Source organism: Trichoderma harzianum, assembly GCF_003025095.1.
Source record: "Trichoderma harzianum CBS 226.95 unplaced genomic scaffold M431scaffold_5, whole genome shotgun sequence".
Taxonomy (NCBI): Eukaryota; Fungi; Ascomycota; class Sordariomycetes; order Hypocreales; family Hypocreaceae; genus Trichoderma; species Trichoderma harzianum.
In genome coordinates this window covers 2,255,276-2,267,840 of record NW_020209253.1, presented here as the reverse complement: position 1 = coordinate 2,267,840, position 12,565 = coordinate 2,255,276, and the positions used below count along the sequence as shown (strand labels likewise).

Sequence of the window (12,565 nt, the reverse complement as noted above, 5' to 3'; positions counted from 1 at the left end):
CTGTTCAGATGGTCTGAAACGGCGGACGGAGATGTGAGCAGCACGCCTGATTGGCCGCGCCGGCTGGGTCAATGTCGTGCCACGAGGGCGGCCCAGCCTCTCACGATTGCTGCCACCCCAACACGGTCAGCCATTGCGCGAAGGGGAGTGGCCGCTGCCGGGGCTGGCGCCAATCTTCCAGTCACGACTGCAGGGCTGGGGGCTTGGGTCGAGTCCCAGTGTTGGGAGAGGAAGCTCAGAGTTGGGTACGAAGGGGGAGGGGATCTGGGCTTTTTTGCAGAGTCAGAGCAAGGGAAAGACGATTGTTCGGAAACAAGTCCAAAACAAAAACAAGAACCGAACAAGAGGGGAAAAAAGAAGAATAGCCGACGCTGACGCCGTTGCAAGTTGGAAATAAGAAGACGCCGAAAAAAAAGCAAGGACAAGCCGACGATTCATCGCCCGTCTGCCGCTCTCCCGCACCATCGATCGCTGCCCACTTCCACTGCCAGTGCCAGTACCAGGGTTGTTCGGATTTCCTGACGTCTTCCCTCTTCTCTTTCTCCAGTTCTCTCCTTGCAGGCCACTGCGGAATCGACCGAGCGGGACTATCTAAGGTATTTAGCTCGTCGACCTTGGGAAGAAAGCCTGCCTGGGTCGACCGACCCTTTTCCCCAACCTGCCAGTCATTCCAACCACGCCTACGGATAACTAGTACCGTGTACATTCGCACATACTCCATCCAGACAGACACACGGCGTACACATACACCTACCGCACTGCCGGGGTCTGGACAACGCGAAGACTGACTGGAGTTGCAAGGCCAGGCCAAGCCCACGGCCGACTACCGACCGACACACCTTTCTTTAGTCCCATCCCGCTGGGCCTTGTCCGCCCTCAGACTCTCCCATGTATTCGCTTTTGACGGTGAATCAGCAGGTCTCCCTGATCAGCGTCACTGTCACTCCCAGCACCTTTCTGGCTGCGCTGCTTGTTATTCTCGTCTTCGTCAGCTTCTATCTTCCACAGCTGCCATCGTTCAACCTGCCACGAATCACCCTACCGCGCTTCTTAACCGCCGCAAACACCAACGACAACACATTGCCGCCGTCGCCCATCTCGCCCTCCCGACAGCTTGTACTGCGCGACCAGTCGCTGACCGTCTACCGCCGCGACAGGAAGGACTCAACATCCTCATCATTCAAAGACCGCTTCAGAAAGGAACCCAAGGACCACTACAAGGACTACAAGGAGAGGGACTACTACGCCAAAGAGAGCGACCATGGCCGATCCCCAAGAAAGGCTCGACGCCTCATTACGGGATTTCGAGACTCCGGCAAGCCCGCTGCTATCTACGACGAGGAACTCATCCGTTCTCCCCCCCAGCGAAGCGGCGATAGAGGACGATCTCCTAGCGGACCTGGACGTCGCGTCCGCAGGTTCCTATTCTCCTCCAGCGTGGCGGAGGCTCGCCAACGGTAGTCGAAGCAACGGTTTCTGGCGGCCGCCGTCGCATGATGCGCTCGGCGCAATGGCTCCGATGCGCCTGGCCATGCGCAACACCCCGTTTAGCGATCGCGACGACGACGACGATGACGATGACGACCTGGACCACGACCTGGACAACCAGAACGATATTTTGCAGAGGGCGATCCGCACGAGGCTCCCAACCGGCAGCATGAGCCCGGACAAGGTGAGGAGTCGGAGTCCAGAGGGAAACAGGAGCGGCACATTGCGACTCGAGGCACCGACCCCGCCCGTTCTCGAGAGGATACTGGAGTCGCCGCCGCCGACGGATAACTGTAAGTTGCGCCGCGCATTTTCCTTGCCTGCTGCTGCTGCCGCTGCCGCTGCTGCCTGCTCTGCCTGGCGCGGCCCATCTGCATCTGCGTCTTCGTCTTGGTATCATCAGACTTAGACTTGGCGCCTGACTGTGTTGTCTTTTTTATGATAGACATCCGCTTCGCCGTGCGCGCTGAAGTCCAGCAGCGAACCGAACCAATTGAAACAGCCATTGCTTTCATCCGTAAACGCTACGCCGCTCTCACTGCGTCATGGACGTCTACCCTGTTTAGTGTGCTCCTCGCCGTCTGCAGCATCACAATGTTCAAGACGCTCATCCAGGAGCCTGCACCGCGGCCGGTCGGCGATCTTGTCAAGGTCGCTGGCATTGCGCGCTCCTTTGAGCCGCTCATTTACTATTCGGAGCATGCCATTACGCAGGTGCACGACTTGCAGGCCACCAGCGTCGCTGTCTGGGACCTTGGGGAGACGGTACGGACCAGTGGAATGAAGGATGCGTCGCTCATCGTTTCCGACCTCGACGCTCTCAGCGGCGCAATGAAGACACTTGCGACCGAGATGACCAAGTTTTTCGCTGTTGTCGATGGTGACATTGACGGGTAAGTCAATGGATAGCAATCCCTCCTCCCTCTCTTATTCTTATCGTCTCATCTTTCTTTCATCCTACCCCATCTCCCAATTGAGTCTTCTTCCCTTTCCTTACTCCTCGTGTGACCCTGGTGTGTCGAGAGAAGCAAACAGCAAAGGTTGACATGGGCGTTTGCGCCTCGTTGTACAACAGCATCCTCAATGTCATGGATTGGGCCAAGATGCATCTCAATCGCCTCCAGAGCGCTCCTTCTCCTTCCACCCTCTCCTCCGCTTACGATAACATCCACAATATGCTTTCTGAGGCTCATGTCCTCGAGGACGCCTCCGGTGCTCCCACGCCGATCGGCACGATTACTACGTACGTCTTTGGACTAAGCAACCCGCAGCGCGAGCAACGAATGGTCCAGCTACTGTTCAACGAATTCCTGTCGGTTCTCGAGGAGAGTGTTCGAGAGGAGCTTCGCTATAGTATGAATCTCTACGGTCTCTTCAACAGCATCGACCAGCATTTTCTCAACCTTGCGCGAACCGTCGCGCGCGAGACTTCCGCCCAGGAAGAGCTTCACAGCGACATGCTAGCCAGCTTGTGGGTGCGCATTCTGGGCACGCGCGCCGCCGAGTTGCGCAAGTTTGAACAGAACCGCGTGCTCCTCCGCGACGTGAGGGAAAAGACTGTGCGCAACAAGGGCATCCTGGTCAACCATCATAGCAAGCTCTTGTCGCTACAGACTTCGCTCGAAGGGCTCCGCACCAAGCTCATCTCGCCGCTCGTCCGCGGCACCAATGCCACCATCCTGACTCTCGAGGACCAGATCGACAGTTTGTCTGGCGTGAGGGATCATCTCTCGGAGATTCGACGCCAGCAGAAGGGAAAGGTTCTAGAAACGCTTTACGCCAGCGTGCCGAGCAAGCAGCAGCCTAGAAGTCTACGACTCGAGGATGGCCGGGGCGACTTCCTCAGAGATTCGTAGTCCTCCTCCCCCCTTTATTTGTGTGTTTTGTTTTCTTGTCTTTTTTTCTAAAGGCGTTGAATCAATCATTCTGTTCTGGGGGAGGGGATATACAAAACTTCTCTGCTATTTATCCTTATTTTTCATCTTCCATGTCAGGCACAACAGCATGGCCTCATCGCCAACAGCGTGTGTTTATTTGGCCAGCGACACACTCTAGTGGAGTTACTGTTCTTCTTCTATTTTTAATTGTATCTGTTGTTTTGTATCGGTTTAAGGCAACCAAAGGCATGGCTAGGCAAAGGACCAAAGGGTAAAGGGGGTGGCTAGCTTGGCAACCACCATTTTTACGGCGCTGCAACGGGGAACGGTAAGTATATACTATCATTTTATCTCTTATTTCTGCTTTTACTCTTTCGATTTTGGTGGTTTTTCATTTTCAAGGGGGGAGTGGCAGGAAATAAGGGAGCGCACATTTAGGTGAAAAGCCGGAACAACCAAAAAAGTTTTTCACATAGATGTTCTTTTCTTCTTCATTCCTTTTTTCTCTTCTTCTTTTTTTTTCTTTTTCTTCTCTCCTTTTTCCTTTTGCTTCATATCTGGGCGTGGATTGTTCTTCTCTTCATATGGCGTTTCTTCTTTCTTTTTGTTTCTGTGAGTTTACCTGCAAGTCAAGCGAAATCCTTTCCTCTCCTTCCTATTTTCCTCCTCAAAAACTCTCCTTACATTTCTATCTATCTCATGTTCTCACATATTGTAGTATCTCAAATGTACTCGGCATGTGTGGTATTTTGTGTATTTCCAGTTATCGGTCAAAGGGCAGGGCGTTATTTTCTTCTTTCTTCTTTCCTTTTTCATTTATTTTACAACTCGGTGCCAAGGTTCGCCTTTCTTAGATAAAAACGTGAACACGTTCTTGGTCGGGGCGCTGGGCTTGGTTGGGTATGTAACCAGTAGTTCTACCTTCTAGGTTTGGCAGTGTCAATTGAAAGCAATTTCGTATCCTTTACAACGTCTCGTCTATACAAGAACTCTTTTCTCGATAATAGAATGCGTAAGTAATGTTCGTATAAATCCAGCTGTAACAAGTCATTGGATGTCTAGATCAAAAGGAGGTTCACAACTCCACACTTCACCATTCACAGTTTAATAAGGCACACACACACAAATTGTTTAAGAACATGTTATCTATTAGAAAATTCCTAGAGTCCTATCCGTATCAGCCCCTGCCTCCGTTATTTTTGCCAGTGAGAGTGGACCATGTTCATGGGGGTATAGCCCAGAGGCAGCCTTCATAAAACCCGCAACGCCATCCCGGTGAGCCTGATTTTTTTGCCGGCGACGTTTTTTCGTCCCGGCCAGGGCAAGGCGGCTTTCCCGCATTCCGAAAATACCACCTTCCAAACCACACAACTTTTGTCCATCCTTGAGAAAAAATATAGCAAATAAGTCTATCCTTACATGATGCAATAGACTGGGCAACCGTGGCTATCATATTGCATCCCACGTTATCATTCGGTGACTTTTGAGTCCATCTCGCACCGTAGTCAAATTTTTAAACGACAAAGGAAACGATGTTGCGTGTCAAAGGCGGCAAGACCGGCTCTACCTAAGCCTTGGTCTCCTCCTCCTTCTTCTCGGTACCAGTAGCCTGGGACTTGACGTATTCGTCGTAGACGGCCAGCGCCTCGTCAACCTTGGCCTTCAGGGCAGCTTCATCCTCAATGCTAGGGTGGAAAAGTCAGTATTACAAAGTCGTCTCCAAGAAAAAAAGGGGGGAGGGAAGCTTACAGGTTGACAAGCTCGGAGTTGTCCATCTCCAAGAGCATACCAGTGATCTTGCCAGCAAGTTCAGAGTTGATGGCCTGAATCTTGGGGAAGATCAGCTCTCCAAGAATCTGCTTCTGCTGAGCAGGCTGGGCAGCAGCAAGCTGAGACTGGAGCAGAGAGGAAGTGTTGTTGTCGCGAGCAGGCTGGTTAGGGAAGTTGCCGTTGCGACCAGCGTTGTTGTTACCGCCGTTGTTGTTGCGGCCCATGTTCTGGCGGTTGTTGGGGGGGTAGCCAGGCATTCCACCCTGGACATTAGGAGGCATGCCGGCGATGTTACCACGACCACCCTGAGGAGCGCCACCACGGCCTCCAGCAAGAGCGGCGGCCTGCTGCTGAGCCTGCTGCATGGCAGCCATGAACTGAGGAGTTCCGGGCTGTCCAAACTGAGGAGGGAACTGGCCGGGGATGCCGTACATGTTGGGGGGGATTCCCTGGGGAACGTTGCGGCCACCCTGCTGGGGGTATCCGGGGAACTGGCCAGGGCGACCTCCCTGGACGTTGGGAAGAGGCATTCCGGGCTGGGGGAAAGGCATGCCACGGCCACCCTGGGGGATGAAGCCTGGCTGCTGGCCAGGAGCATAGAAAACGGGGGGCTGCATGTACTGCTGCGGCATACCAGCTGCCGCCGCGGCCTGCTGCATCCGCAGTTGGTTGCGAGCCTGGATACTAGCCTCAAGCTGGCTCTTGCGGACGTCCTTGCGCTGGGCGAGAGCAACGTACAGAGGCTTGTTGTTGATCATCCTCTGGTTCATCTCGGCAACAGCCTTGGTGGCATCGTCGGGGTTGCTGAAGCAGACGAAGCCGAAGCCCTTGCTCTTACCGAGCTTTTTGTCGCCCTTCTTTTCGGCCTTCTTCTCAGCGCTCTCGGCAGACTCGGCCTCGTTCTCGGGCTCCTTCTGGTTCTCCTTGTCCTTCTCCTGGTCCTTGACCTCCTCGTCGCCCTCCTGAGGGGTGTCCCTCATGACCTTGGCAGAGGTGATGGGGCCAAACTCGGCGAACATCTGTCGGAGCTTCTCATCGTCAACGTCGTCATCAAGGTTCTTGATGTACAGGTTGACACCCTGGTACTTGTTGGCCTTCTCAAGGCGCGCGGCCTCATAAGACTTTCGCAGCTCCTCTTCACGCTCATGCTTCTTCTGGGCACGGCCAACATAGAGCTCCTGGCCGCGGAAGTCCTTGCCGTTGAGGTCCTCAACAGCCTTGTAAGCAGCCTCGTGGGTGGTGAAGTTGACGAAGCCGAAACCGCGAGGCTTGCCCTCCTGGTCGCGGGCCAGAGAAGATGAGGTAACATCGCCAAACTTCTCAAACAGCTCACGGAACTCGTCGTCGGTGACATCAGGTCCAATATTCTTCACGTAAACGTTGGTGAAGTTGGCCTTCATCTCCTCGAACTTGCTCTGGCGGTCCTTCTTGGGGATGTGGTAGCCGACGTAGACCTTCTTCTCGTTGAGCAGCATGCCGTTGACATGCTTGATGGCCTGAGCAGCAGCCTCATCGGTCTCGTAGTGAACGAAACCGTATCCCTTGGAGTTTCCGTTCTCATCCTGGGCGACCTTGCAGCTGAGAATGTTGCCAAAGGCAGCAAAGGTGTCGTGGAGAGCCTTGTTATCAATGGCAACGTCCAAGTTCTTGATGAACACATTGCCCTGGCCGGTCTTGCGCAGAGCGGGGTCACGCTGGGACCACATGATACGGCAAGGGCGGCCCTTGATGAGGGTGTAGTTGAGCTCCTCCAGAGCCTTCTCGCCATCGGGGGTGGAGTTGTAGTTCACATAGGCGTAGCCAAGAGAGCGGCGGGTGACAGCGTCACGGCAGACACGGATGGAAGCAACGGCTCCAATCTGAGAGAAGAGCTCAAAGAGCATGGCCTCAGTGACGGAGGGGTCAAGCTCTCCAACGTAGAGAGAGGCCGAGTTCTGGGGGTGAGGAGCGGTGGTGGGGGTAGGAGCAGAGGCATCCTCAGCACCAGCGCTGACGGCAGTGTCGACGGCAGGAGCCTTGACATCGCCGCTGCCATTGAGGGATGTGTTGTTGAGATCGCTGGCGAGCTGGTCAACAGCGTTCGAGGCGGTGTTGGCGGCCATTGTATCGGTTGACTAAATCACGGTATCAAACAAGGCTGCAAAGAGACAGGGTCAGCGGCTGAAAGGAGGAGGAAGAGAGCAACGTGGTTCGCTGGGAGAACTCTGCCAGCAGAATACCCGGAAATCAGTATAGACTTACTGATTCAGAAAGAGAATGAGAAAGAGGAGTGCTCGGCGAGTCAGAATAGACAATCTGCAGGCTGAGCGACTTGGTGATAGAGGCAACTGGGGTGAGTTGTCTCAAAGGATAGGTTTTGTTTTGTTTTTTTTTGTTTTGTTTTGTTTTCTGCGGTGACTGCTCGTCGACGTCGCGGGGGGGCTTGAAAGTGGTGGGTAGGGTTTTTTGGATTTTTCAAATTTTTTTGGTTTTCTTGATTGAAAAGAAAAGAGCAAGAACAGAGAACTAGGTCGAAGACCGTACCTCTGAACTAACCTGCCTTTTATGGGTTTGTGTTGTTTGGGATAAAGTTGGGCGTTGTGTGGAAGAAGAGGAAAAAAAGAGATTTTTCAACCACTTGACATTTTTTTTTTCGCTGGGCTGCTAAACCTGTCTAGCGGTGGAGTGACCTTCCGTGCCTCCTTAGCGGCGAGTTGTGACTTCCTACCAGATTTATTAGGGTATCACAGTCCGGCACAGTGCAGGACACTGCCGGAGCTGCCACTAAAGCATCCTAAGAATGAGCCAAAAGGTACCAGCTGTCGTGCATAGCAAAGTAGCCGATAGCAGAAACTTCCGCGCTTTGTGCATCTCTTTGTTAGAGAAAAACCAGCAACCCCGCCTCAGCCAAGTCTCGAGGCTAACAATCGGCCTATCTGGAAGAGGGTGTGATGCAAAGTCTGCTCTTTGAAAATTCTGAGAGGCGGTGGCAGAAGCCTTGTTCTCGTGCTCATGCCTTTGTCTCTGCTAGTCGCAGCCGCAAGTGGCCACCGGGAAACGCAAAGTCTGAATGAGTTGGAATTTGCCTTTTGGTGCTACTTGCACACCTTTGTTTTTACTCCCCACGAAACAAGGGTAACAGTGGACTCACATCCGCCTTCACACTGTGTTGGTGGGATGTCAAAGGCGGTGACCCTGATTGCGGAACTCGTCTTATCTTATCAGCACGCGACACTAGCCCGCCGGATGTTGCCCCACCAGTGATGATGCTATGCTATGGGCAGCCTGCAGCAAAGACGTATCCAGGTTGATGACTGATGAAAGCTTCAGGGCTGAATCTTCTAGAATCGCCACAACAACCGCAACACCACGGAAGCATCGTTCAAGGTGTCTGTGTGGCATCTCTATCCGTGCTCACTTAATGTCTGTGTGTAGCTACTAGCAAAGTCCAAGCCGCCGCCATGTTCTCAACCTTCACAGGCAACTCGAGGCGGCCGAGGAACGTGAACCTAAGCGGACAAGCCAGCAACCCGTTCTCCAACACATCATGGACGCCCTCGGCCGTTTCGAACGCTACAAAGACCGTCTCGGATGCTCAGGCCGACAGAGAAAAGCGACAGGCCGAAAGGCGACGTCTGAAGGCGGCATCGCAGATACAGAGAACATGGCGAGGATATAGATCGCGGTCGACTTTGAGGGACCAGCACAGGCATGACTTTGATCTCATCTATCAGTCTCTACCAGATAGCGATGCTTCTCGGAGGATATATGCTTCTTTCCCTCTCCTATTGTCCTTCTTCTCGTCCAACCGAGCCGGCGACATGCAACGTCTGTCTTTATTCGTCAACGACTGTAATAGTATATCTCTACAGCAATTCAGCGACGCCAGCCGTCATCCTTCTCGCCTTCAAAAGTTAATGGTAAAGCTTGTGCAAGCTTTGGGTGTTTCAGTTTCCAAAGAGTATGTCTATAATTGCTCCTCCGAGAAACGTACAATGAGTAGATGCTGCAAGCTTGCAATACACCACAGACATGCTAACTTAGCTTGCTTAGCAATACGTCATTGGAACTACAATATCTCCTACTCCTGATCAACCACCTGGCCACCAACTTCCCTTTCACGATACTTGGATCGGTCGATGAATACTATACGGCGTTGGCCAAGTTTTGCCAAACAAGGCACGACCAAGAATGGGTGGAAATCGTGGTCAGATCTCTCTCGGCACCGTTGGATGCAAGCGCGGGAAACAGTATGTTGTCCTATTGTAGCTTCACTTCTTTCATGTGTGGCATGAGACCGGTTACTAACTCGCCTGTACATAGATTCGAATGCATATAGGGCGTTGGCGCTTCGATTTCTAACAACCCAAGATATCCATCTCTTTGAGGAAAACATTGACCAGATGGCCCAAGGCATCAACACGGAGAAGCTCGCAATGGAGATACTGGATTCGTACAACTATAAATCCGACACCTTGCCCGAAAAGGATCGCCTTTTCTGGCTCTTGGCTCATTATATTGATTTGAGCAGAGCTCAGAAGAGCTCAACTCAAAACCTAGTTCATCTGAAGGTCATTTTTACACAGTTATCCGCTTTGTCATCCGATATCAATATTCGAATAAACCCCGACGCCCTGACTACTGGGCCTCTTGTATTCCCCTCCTCATCTTACGTTTCCCGTCAACTATTGTGGCTCGTTGACAATAATGGCATTTCCAATCTGCTACATGACTTCTCCACCAGCCTGGCACAGTCTACAACCCAAGAGCTCGAAGGAAGTGAGCTCCTTGCTGGTTATATCTTGGCCTTGCTTCAAAGCTTCCCCGGCAGAGCCGACGATACGCGCATGAGGCTGTTTCTCGAGGAGATACCTGCTGCAGAGGGGCAGGTCCCCATTGTCAAGTACCTCTGGCAGATGATGACCAAGACCTCGGTGTTCCAAAAATTAAGGGCAGAGTCTGAGCGACCAGCGAAAATACTCCACAGATACTTCTATGGCAATCCAGCTCAGCCCTCGTCGCATACAGAAGAGCAAGAGTGGAGAATAATTCTGTTATTCTTGGAGCTTTACACTTTTATCCTAAGGATCAGCGATGACGAAGACTTTTTAAGCGGCATTTATCCCAAGGTTATTAGTAGCGATGTACCAAAGTCACGCACTCGATCATGCAGCTTGGCATTGAAAGATGTTGAGGCCCTCATCACTTTCCTCAAAAATACTGCATTTGCTCTGCATTATAGTGTTCAAGAGATCACCCAGACTCAAGCAGCTCTTGAGGCATCAACAAAATCTCGGTTGGACTCATACTGGGGAGACTCGTCAAGAAACGCAGAGGAAGCCAGGGGCTCCAACAAGAGCCCAGCCTCAGACGTCTCCACCAAACTCGATCTAGAGAGCCTTCGCGCCATCATTACAACGACACTGAAAATGCTCTACGAGAGAGACTCGAGGAAGCATTTTCTGTCGGCAGATCACTGGCTTATGACGAGCAAACTGGAGAAGGAAGACTTCATTGGAGCCGTCATAGCAGAAGAAGAGAGGCAGATTCAAGAACAGGCTGATGATAGTGACATGGAGGCGGATGACAGTCAAGAGCCTTCGTTTGATGATGGTTACGGACTGCATTCAACTTTTGCCGCGCAACGGCTTTCTCGTAATGTCAGACTGGAGAGGATCAAGGCTAACCAGATGCGCGCCCAAAGGGAACGACGACTCGCCGAGATGGGACCTAAATTGGAGGTATTAAAGCACATCCCATTTGTTGTTCCGTTTGAGACGCGAGTAATGATATTTCGACAATTTGTCAACCTCGACAGAATCCGCAGGGGCGGCAATCATGTGATGTTGATGGCTCCTGTGGGAAGGCATCACGCAAAAATCCGTCGTGGCCAGCTGTTTGAGGATGCGTTTGAGCAATTTTACCAGTTAGGAGAAGGCCTCAAGGACCCCATCCAGATAACCTTTGTCGACCAATTCGATACCCCTGAAGCTGGTATCGATGGTGGCGGTGTTACCAAAGAATTTCTAACGAGCGTTACGTCAGAAGCCTTTGGAAACGGGGCAGGGGGACTGGGAATGTTCACATCCAGTGGTAAAGAGCTGCTGTATCCTAATCCCACGGCTATGGATGTGCTTCGCGAATCACTGCGAAAGCAAGGGTTTTCAGAATCCGATCCTGAGTGGAGGGAGGCGGTGTCTGGTCTGCTCAGACGATACGAATTTCTTGGCCGCATTGTGGGAAAATGCATGTATGAAGGCATTTTGGTTGATCTTGCGTTTGCCGGGTTTTTCCTCTTGAAATGGCCGTCGCCCAGTCGAAAAGAAGAGAACAGTTACAAGGGTAGCGTAAACGATCTTCAAGACATGGACGAAGAGCTATACAGGGGCCTCCTTCACCTCAAAAACTATTCCGGGGATGTTTCGGCCCTGGGGCTTGACTTTACGATAACGGACCAGATCTCGGCACCGGGCGATCCTGTTGAGATTGTCACAAGGAAGTTGGTACCTGGTGGTGATGAGATGGTGGTCACCAATGACAATCGCCTACTATACATATCATACGCAGCTCGCCACCGCCTGGTCGTGCAGCCGGCTCCCCAGACGACTGCTTTCCTGCGCGGACTTCGCGAGATTATCCGGCCGTCGTGGCTGTCGATGTTTAACCAGTCTGAGTTACAGCGCTTGGTTGGCGGCGACTCGTTGGCAATTGACGTTGACAACCTACGCCAAAACACAGTCTACAGCGGTCTTTATACCATAGGCGATGACGGGGAGGAACACCCCACGATCAAGATGTTCTGGAACGTTATGAACGGCTTCACGGACGCTCAGAGGCGCGATGTTCTCAAATACGTCACGTCGACTCCAAGAGCACCGCTGCTTGGCTTTGCGCAACTGAATCCAAAGTTTGCCATCCGGGATGGAAGCTCGGACCAGGAACGACTACCAAGCGCGAGTACGTGTGTTAATTTGTTAAAACTGCCGATATACAAGTCGGAGTCGACTTTGCGAAAGAAATTGCTCTACGCGATAACGGCAGGGGCCGGGTTTGATTTGAGTTAGACTTTTAGGGCTAGGTCATCTTTTTCGATAGACGGGAGACAGAGTTGGATTGCAAGGAGTCGGTGTATGGCTTGTATATGAATTACAGTATTAGAATAGGATCACTCTGGATAATGTCGCGCTCTTCTTGTGACTTGCCTTTGATTGCTTTGTCAGGTAAGCCTCCTGCTATGACGAGTAGTATACATAACACCTGGAGATCTTCACGGCAATAAACTTCAGTCAACTTGATATCAAAATTATTGTTATGATGCTGATGTATATCGAACAAAATAAGCATGAACTGGTTTATCAAGTCTGGAGTGGGATGGTGAGATGAACGGATGTGATAGTCAGCATGATGGGCCCGTGACGTTATGGGATCATCTGGATACGCTCCGGATCCCT

General features: G+C 52.0%; 4 protein-coding genes across 4 annotated transcripts; 3 read left to right on the top strand and 1 right to left on the bottom strand.

The window, feature by feature from the left end:
- Positions 1 to 1,261: 1,261 nt before the first annotated feature.
- On the top strand, positions 1,262 to 3,344 carry M431DRAFT_83344 (hypothetical protein; the record flags this gene model as incomplete). Its single annotated transcript, XM_024923300.1, has 3 exons — positions 1,262 to 1,781; positions 1,934 to 2,381; positions 2,564 to 3,344. The coding sequence occupies 3 exons, from the start codon at positions 1,262 to 1,264 to the stop codon at positions 3,342 to 3,344; spliced, it is 1,749 nt and encodes a 582-aa protein (XP_024775727.1).
- A 249-nt stretch (positions 3,345 to 3,593) lies between these two features.
- M431DRAFT_416142 (hypothetical protein) lies at positions 3,594 to 4,251 on the top strand. Its single transcript, XM_024914978.1, has one exon. The coding sequence runs from the start codon at positions 3,842 to 3,844 to the stop codon at positions 4,217 to 4,219; it is 378 nt and encodes a 125-aa protein (XP_024775726.1). The 5' UTR covers positions 3,594 to 3,841; the 3' UTR covers positions 4,220 to 4,251.
- A 681-nt stretch (positions 4,252 to 4,932) lies between these two features.
- M431DRAFT_494486 (hypothetical protein) lies at positions 4,933 to 7,237 on the bottom strand (the record flags this gene model as incomplete). The annotated part of the gene is made up of 2 exons (XM_024917254.1): positions 4,933 to 5,050; positions 5,115 to 7,237. 2 exons carry the CDS (start codon positions 7,235 to 7,237, stop codon positions 4,933 to 4,935), a joined length of 2,241 nt encoding a protein of 746 aa, XP_024775725.1.
- A 1,338-nt stretch (positions 7,238 to 8,575) lies between these two features.
- Positions 8,576 to 12,178, top strand: M431DRAFT_4959 (hypothetical protein; the record flags this gene model as incomplete). Its single annotated transcript, XM_024917426.1, has 3 exons — positions 8,576 to 9,075; positions 9,168 to 9,364; positions 9,438 to 12,178. The coding sequence occupies 3 exons, from the start codon at positions 8,576 to 8,578 to the stop codon at positions 12,176 to 12,178; spliced, it is 3,438 nt and encodes a 1,145-aa protein (XP_024775724.1).
- Between the last annotated feature and the right edge of the window lie 387 nt (positions 12,179 to 12,565).